The following is an 8,777-nucleotide window of genomic DNA, read 5'->3' on the forward strand; positions in this document are numbered from 1 at the left end:
TGGTACTAAATCAAACCCCACAGGTCCAGGTGCAGATTGTCAGTGAATTTGCAACCACTGATAAGCTGACGCTTTAGTATCACAGGTTTTTGTATGAGCCAGAGGTGATTGTGAACACTGTGTAATACGCTGCACAGAAATACACTGCACTGTCATTCAGTCTGAGGCTGTTGATAGTCAAAGTGCCATTATTTTTTCCATTTCCGCTCAATGTGATCTTGTCTTTAAACTCCAGCTCTTTGTTCTCATATTCAAGATTAAGGTATCCCATTAAGTTAAAGCCCATGATGCCTTTCTTGTACCAAAGAATACGGTCATAATTCAATATATTGTGAGCACATGTGATCACAGCAGATTTATCTGGGTCCTTGATGAGGTTAGCTGGAGACTGGAGAACAGTTTCACCAAGACAGACGGCTGTAATCAAGAGAATACATTTATGTTATCAGTGTAAAACAAGTTCACATAATAAAAATTATTACAATTAATCACTAATTTACAGTTACCTGTGAGGCACACTAGAGAAACACAGACACTTGGAAGAATAGTCATCTTTGCTTTATGCTTTTGGGGACAATGCTGTGCAATAAATGCAGGAAGATACTTCTAATAGGAAATGATGTCATCTCAGTGGGCACCAAGCGGCAACCTCCCCGTCTCTCTCTTGAAACCAACACGGAAGTGAGTTAAACTGCAATTCGTTGACTGGCCGCTTGAGGCTGTTGTCAGAAGTGAGTCAAATCTGTATCTCCCCCATGTTAAAATGACCAACTTTACAGCAGAAAAAAACATGTTTACAGCCTGGTGTCTGTATGTGGATTTGGTATATACAGCTAATTTTGCCCTTCATAACAACTGTGAGGGGGGTGAATTATTTTATAACTCGTCCGTTTAGTTGATTAATATTTAAATTTAAGGGTGTGGCCAAGCCACTTGATTGACAGATGGATTGCCGCTGTCAGTGCTAGCCGTTTGTCTGCTGTTACTAGCCGTCACTTCACCTCAGCAATGTTAGCTGCTGAACTTGCCATCTCTGCAGTGTTTGAGCTTTTTTTCGGGATTATTATTTCATACAATTTAATACTTGGGTAACGTTACAAAGCCCACGTCTTTGGATTCCGTCGTTATCGTTCGAGAGAACAACCAGCGCTGTATTTCAATTGTTTTCCTCTGTGAACATGCACTAATGGATGTCTGACAATTAAAACGTCAATAAATGCTCGTTCGTTCTGCTCCCATGGAACAGATGGATTATATGCTTATGTAAATTACCGTCAGATGAAATCATGCAGGCGTCGGCGCTTTCTCCGTCCGTGCAATAAATGCACATGAATGAGCGCGGATTTTCTAGCGCATTTATTTGCACTTCAAAGGCAATATATCTATGGTTTAACGGTTAAACCATAACCCATTTGAGAGACGGCCAACATCAGAATTTAAAATGGACTGAATAAGCTTTCTATGAACTTGAGCGATGCCGAGCTGACGGACCACGAAAGAGTGACGGATATGTCACATGTATGCACATAAATCACTGTCACACACAAACACTCTCGAAGTAATACACAGTCTCACTTGTAGCCATGTCTTTTAACTATTATAATATTTCGAAGGGCAAAAATAGGAACGTTTAAATGGCTTTACATCCTCAGCTAACTCGATCACGTCGAGCTAGGTGATTTCAGATAGCCAGGCTCCTCAGCTCCACTCACGCCCCGCCTGTTTGTCTATTTTCTGTTATCCGGGAGTGACGCAAGGCCAAGATGGCGACGGCCGGCTCCGCCCACTTTAGGCTTCAAAAATGCTCTTCAGAAACCTACGGGTGACGTCACGGACACTACGTCCATATTTTTTTACAGTCTATGGTGGGCACTGACAACAAGCTAGTGAGGTATATAGTAGAAATTCCATTTAAAGGGAAAGACAATTAACATATTGTTTAACATTAACAGTTTCTTTTCTTTTTTTTTATCCTCACCATAATAATTCAGTTCTCGTAAAATATGCGTTTTTTTCAATGATGTTCTGATTTTAGTATTAAAAGAGAAATGGCTCCCTCTGTCTTTCAGGGATGCTGAGTTTAAAGCTTGTGTCAGGGTTGGCAGGTCTGCGTAATAAATCTAGCCCAATGGCCTATCGAAAATAGCCCAAAAGTAACCCAATGACCATATTCCAAATATAAAAAACTCAAAATATGTCATTCCCATACCTAAAATACTTATTTTACTGTCACATTAATGCAAATTGAAAACCACCATATCGTAGTGATCAAAAACACAGCTCAAATGCTCCCTACCAGTGGCCTTCCTTCACAAAACTTCACATCTAGCACAGTTTTATCAATATAAAATATCACAATACAAGAATTTCAGTCAAATTTAATGCAATATGTCAAACCTTTAACCCCTTGGGGCAAACCAACTGTTTTCAAGTAGCTTCTAGAATGCCGTGATCTTGGTAACCCTGGCCTGTCTATCAACTAAATTGTCTGAATGAGGTCAACATTGGTGGGACTTGTTGGATTTACTCAAACATTCTTAGAAATAAGACTCTACAGAGCATTTCATCTCAACTCAACTCAATGTTGGCAGCAAATCAAACCCTGAGCCTTTAGCAGGTGATGCAGGGCTGTGGTGAGTGTTAGAGTAACGTAACAGCTTTTTGTATTAAGATTTGACTGTGTATATCACTGTGTAATACGCTGCACAGAAATACACTGCACTGTCATTCAGCGTGAGGTTCTTGATGGTCAGAGTGCCATTTTTCTTGGCATCTCCATCCAGATTTATCTTTCCAAATCCAGGCTCTTTATTCTCTTTGTCAAAATTAAGGTATCCCATCAGCGTGAGGCCAGACGTGTCTCGACTCTGTTTGTACCACAGCATTCGGTTGTAGTCTTGGATATTGTGAGAACATGTGAAAACAGCCGATACATCCTCGTTCTTCATGAGGTCAGTGGGACTCTGGAGAACCGTTTTTGCATGATTTCCCACTGTGCATGGAGAGAGATAATACAGTTTGCAGTGAGAAGTAATGTTTGAAATAAAATGATATAAATCAGATTTACATGAAAGTTTATCTCTATTTACACAACATCATATTTTTACTGTTACCTGTTAGCCACAATAGACATACAGATATGCAGAGTAAAAAGTTCATCATGTCCGCTCTTTCTATTGAACTGAATTCTTCTGCAATGAAGGAAAGGCACACGAGGGAGGAAGTGATGTCAGCTATAGGCCGCACACACAGATGTTTTCCTGTCATAGATAAGTCCACTTTATCCTATCTAAAATTCTTCTACCATTGTTGCACTTCATCATAGTTCAATCCATCATCAAAACTTGACAGCAATAAATACTGTCACAAACTAAAACCCTTTAGAATTTTTTTTTAAACAACATATTTGCTTTAAGACTAGACCTATTGTGCTGAGAAGTGGCACTGAATCAGAATCCAAAGGTGTGGGGAGGAACATAGATATGCATTTCCCAGAAACAAGCCGTTTAAAAGACAGGGTTTTTGTATGAGTCAGAGGTGATTGTGAACACTGTGTAATACGCTGCACAGAAATACACTGCACTGTCATTCAGCGTGAGGTTCTTGATAGTCAAAGTGCCATTTGTCTCTCCATCTCCCTCCATTATGATCTTGTTTTCAAATTCAGGCTCTTTAGTGACAGTTTCGTAATAAAGGTATCCCATTAACTTGAGGCCTGACGTGTCCTGACTTTGTTTGTACCATAATATTCGTTCATAGTTCTGTATATTATGAGCACATATGATCACAGCAGAGTCATCTTGTTTCTTGATGAGGTTAGCTGGCGTCTGATCGACAGTTTTACCAAGACATGCAGCTGTGGAGAAACAAACAACAACAGTTGTGTACAGTAATGTTTAGACTAAAACAATCTGTATGATATTGAAGTAAATTATCAAGTGCATATTAGTTTATTTTTACCTGTAAGTATCATTAGAGATAGAGATATGCTGTCAAACATGTCCATCATGGTTTCTTTCACTAAGTGTTTCTGCTGTGAATCAAAGGCACATGCAGGAGGAAGTGATGTCAGATATACCGGTGTAACCTGAGAGAAATAAAGAGATAAAATGGGGAAGATAAGATACAAACTACACTGAATGTGTTGAACTGTTCACTGTTAGAGAAGGGGGACAGTAATGAAGCTCATGGTCAGTCATTAAAATCTCTCTTTTAAGCATCACCATGTGCAAACAGAGACATTTATTTTGCAATGTGAATTACCCAAAGAACCACACTGCCTCCTGTTGATCATTATGATCATTTCTTATTTTAATGCACCTGTTTTTGTACAACTCTGCCCAGAGTTTGATTCACTGTGTATTCACTCACTGAACAGAAATATATGGCGCTGTCATCCGGCTCCAAATTCTTCACAGTCAGAGATCCACTCTCAGCAACTGTTTTATTGGCCATAAATTTATTTTTCTTAGAATCTTCATATTCTGGATTGGTGTAAGAGGTTGTGAACGCTACAAGTCTCATTGTCTCTCCTGGACGCTGTCGGTACCAGTACATCAGTCTGTAGGTTGAACCCATATTGTGTGTGCAGTTGATTTGGGCTGAACTCCCTTTTAGTTCATGAAGAATTGTAGGCTCTTGAACAACCTCATCCCCACCCATAGTGCCTGTGGAAAAAAATTTATTGAATTGGTAAGAATATAAGGTTATTTTTTCAGTTGTTATGGAGATAATTTTAAAAAGTTTTTGGTACCTTGGCTCCAGTACAGTAACAGAATCAATGAAATAATGTTCCTAGTCATGTTGGGTTTTGGTGGGGTGAGAGTGAGTCCCCTGGAGCCTTTCAATAGATACGAACTCTAGCTGTTGTTGAACAGGATATGACATCATAAGTCATAACACTACAGGGGGAAAAGTTGTATAAACGTGAAATATGAACATCTGAACAGTTAAGTGTAAACACCAGCCCACAGCTGATTTGCTGAGTGTATACTCTTAATTTATATTTCATTACCTCTCGCAGGAGTCTCTTATAGCTTTAACACGGTGGCTAAGAAGCTACAACACTAGCTAATGGTGCCATAGGTGGCTCGTTGTGTATTGGGGGTCCACAAATTTTGGATTTCGCTCGGCCATCAGTCTGTGTATGATGCCAATATGTTAAATTTAACTGCGAAAGAGATTGCTTCAACTGTCATAATTAGGGATGCATTGATATGAACATTTTGGCCGATACCGATAATAAACCGATAATAATACTTTATATGTGAAAGCCGATAACCAATATATTGGCAGATAAATCTAAATCCAAATATTTAAATGATTTTGAGAGACTGATTTAAAGAAACAACAAAAGCCTCAGTTTCTCAGTGTCTCAGTTGAAGGAAATAATACATTATTTATGGGCTTTAATATATCGGCCAAATTTTCTTAATGGGCTGATAACAATAACATTAAAAATGAACATATATATCGTCCTATAGTGGTATGGTGGCCGATATATCATACATCCCTGGTATTATTCAATGTATGCCACTTTCAAAGGTCCAAAAAAATTAATTATGGCAAAACATTTTTTAAACTTTTTTGTTTTTGTTAGAAATGTATCTCTAGTATGAAGCTTTAATAATAATAATGAGAAACTGTACTGTGAAATGGGCTGATGGTGCAACAGGCTGCTCAGAGTAGCTGTTTTGTGTACTTACAATGACCGCCACGTACACATGATCGTGAAGTCCACTAGACCGTAGGGCAGTGTTTCCAACCCTGTTCCTGGAGGCACACCAACACTACACATTTTCAAACTCTTCTTTATCAAACTCATCTGATTCAACTCATCAGCTCATTAGTATAGACTCCAAGACCAGACAAATACAGGTCAGATAAGTGAGACATCCAAAATGTGTACTGTTGGTGTGCCTCCAGGAACACGGTTGGGAAACACTGCCGTATGTTTGAGGTGCTCGTGAGCGCCCCCTTATGGTTGCACACTTAAATGTAGAGGAGAAATGCTGACTCTGCTCATCCTAAAGCAACCACTCACAGAATCAATATAGTTTCTGATCATATTTATGTCTGGCTGGGTTGATCCGGGCTGCTAAAGCATCTGTCGTCATTACTGGTCCTGAAAGCCCTCATGTCCAGGTGCAGAGTGATAGTGACTGTTGTTACAGCCACTGATAAGCTGAAGCTTTGGTATCACAGGTTTTTGAGACAGAGGTGATTGTGGACACTGTGTTATACGCTGCACAGAAATACACTGCACTGTCATTAAGTCTGAGGTTCTTGATAGTCAAAGAGCCATTATCTCTTCCGTCTCCTTTCATTTTGACCTTGTTTTCAAATTCAGACTCTGGGTTGTCGTTTTCATATAAAAGATATCCAATGTATATAAAGTCCCGTGTGCTCTGGCTCTGTTTGTACCAAAGAATACGATCATAGTTTGATATATTGTGTGCACATATGATAACTGCAGATTCATTTGGGTTCTTGATGAAGTCACCAGGAGACTGGAGAACAGTTCCACCAAGACAGACGGCTGTAATGAGAAAATACATACAGTAAAATCTGTGTTAGACTGTAGCAGCAGAAAGAATAAAGTTGTCTAAAAATATTCCATTAGATCAGATTACCTGTGAGGCATACTAGAGAAAAATAAACACTGAGAAGAACGCTAGTCATGTTTGCTTCGTGCGCTAGGAGAGAATTCTTCAAATTAAATGCAGGAGTGCACTTGTAGGAAGTGATGTCATTTCTGGCACATTGACAAGCATAGATGTATACATACATATCTATGCTGACAAGTACAGTAAATGAGTGGCATAGTGGACATTCTAAAAATAACTTTAAAGAGAGAAAACTATAATTAAGATGAATAAGTTTAACATTGATGGCTTGTTCTGATTTAAGACGGGACTCTTCAGATGTTCATTAAATGTTCATTAAAAATGTCTGTGCTCTATACATGTGTTCAGCTTGTCTCAGGTGTCTATTAAAAGGAAAAGACTCCTTCAAAATTCATTGAACTGTTTAAACTTTGCTGTTTAGCTAAATTAATGTTGTTCTTAGATTATTTATTTATTTAAATTTTTTATTTAATTTTTTATTAGATTTAGATTAGATTAGATTTTCTAAGTAGAAAACTACAATGACCCAGAAAAAAAGCTAAATGTAATGTAAAGTGCAGCAAAAAAGCTAAATGTAATTGTTTCTGCTGTTGCAGTCTTCATGTGATTCATACGAGTCAGTCATAGTCTGGATGAACAGGCTGCACATTTGTGAAAACACATCGCCCTCTGTTGACCACTGTTACTGTAATTATTTATGGCAGCTGTTTTTGTTTAAATCTTGCCCAAATTGACTGCACTCATATCATATGTGTGTCCACTCGATTGAAATCTCACCCGTTTCCCCCTCATGGCGCTGGACCTGATGCTTGAGCAAAATTCTCAATTTAGGAACTGACTGCATGATACTGGATGTTACAGTGGAATTTAAATCAACATAATACAAATTAACATAATAACGGAAGTTGTTCATTCAGGAATATAGTAGTTCAGGATATTAGTAATGTATTAGTTGGAAATGAACTAATTTACTAATTGTGTCTATTTATTAACTAATATTAAATATAATATATTTTAGGTTTGTTCTGTCCACATTTATTTATTTATTAATATCAATGGTATTAAGTTTATTAAAATGGTATTTATTCAAATTCAATGGTAACACTTTAGATTAGGAAACACATATTAACTCTTAACTAGGAGTTTTCCATCAATAAACTCCTATAACTGCTTATTGGTGGTAAGGTAGTTGTTGTAATGGTTAAGTTTAGGTATTTGCTCGGATTAATGCAAGTAGAATATGGTCATGCAGAATTAATATGTGCTTTATAAGTACTAATAAACAGTCAATATGCTAGTAATATTCATGCTATTAAGCAACTAGTTAATAGTGAACTGTGTTCCCGAATCTAAAATGTTACAGATTCAATTTATATTATTCGATTATTATTATATGATTCTTCTAACATTGTTGCACTTCATTATTTTGTTCATCATCAAAAAATAAGAAAACAGCTTTTACAAACTAAAGACCTTTAGGGTTTTTTTTATTGTAAAATATTTGCTACCGTTTGCCAGACCCACTGTATGTGTTCATTACTGGCCTTGAATCAAACCCCACAGGTGTGGAGAGAAACACCTGTCAATAAATACACTTATCACAGAAACAAGCTGTTTATGAGATAAGGTTTTTGTATGAGACAGAGGTGATTGTGAACACTGTGTGTAATACGCTGCACAGAAATACACTGCACTGTCATTCAGTCTGAGGGTCTTGATAGTCAAAGTGCCATTTTTCTTGGCATCTCCATCCAGTTCGATCTTGTTTTCAAATTCAGGCTCTTTATTCTCACTGTAATAAAGGTATCCCATCAACTTGAGGCCTGACGTGTCCTGACTTTGTTTGTACCAATATATTTGGTCATAGTTTTGTATATTGTGAGCACATATGATCACAGCAGAGTCATCTTGTTTCTTGATGAGGTTAGCTGGCGTCTGTTCGACAGTTTCACCAAGAGATGCAGCTGTGGAGAAAAAAAAACAGTAAATAACGAGTAAATCAATGAAAAACAGTGTACAGTGATGTTTAGGGTAAAAGATCTGTACAATGACTTTGTACAGTGCACTTTTGTTAGTTGTTATTACCTGAAAACATCATTATAGATACAGAAACGCTGAGGAACGTGTTCATCATGGCTTCTTTCACCAAGA

General features: G+C 37.7%; 1 protein-coding gene across 2 annotated transcripts in view; it reads right to left on the reverse strand.

Moving 5' to 3' along the window:
• The window catches only part of LOC308707827 (M1-specific T cell receptor beta chain), a 131,617-nt gene extending 122,840 nt beyond the window's left edge, over positions 1-8,777 (reverse strand). Inside the window, exons 1-2 of one of the 2 annotated variants that reach the window (XM_081394504.1) lie at positions 8,712-8,777; positions 8,287-8,590 (exon numbers count right to left, since the gene is read on the reverse strand). In XM_081394504.1, coding sequence (XP_081250630.1) covers positions 8,287-8,590; positions 8,712-8,760 — 353 coding nt within the window. In that variant the 5' untranslated portion in view covers positions 8,761-8,777. Of the gene's footprint in view, positions 1-2,700; positions 2,993-3,113; positions 3,193-8,286; positions 8,591-8,711 lie in introns of those variants that run through there. The other variant, XM_081394506.1, reaches the window with a different exon arrangement.

The sequence above is a fragment of the Scardinius erythrophthalmus genome (genome assembly GCF_964197995.2).
Source record: "Scardinius erythrophthalmus genome assembly, chromosome: 19".
In the NCBI taxonomy this organism is placed as follows: Eukaryota; Metazoa; Chordata; class Actinopteri; order Cypriniformes; family Leuciscidae; genus Scardinius; species Scardinius erythrophthalmus.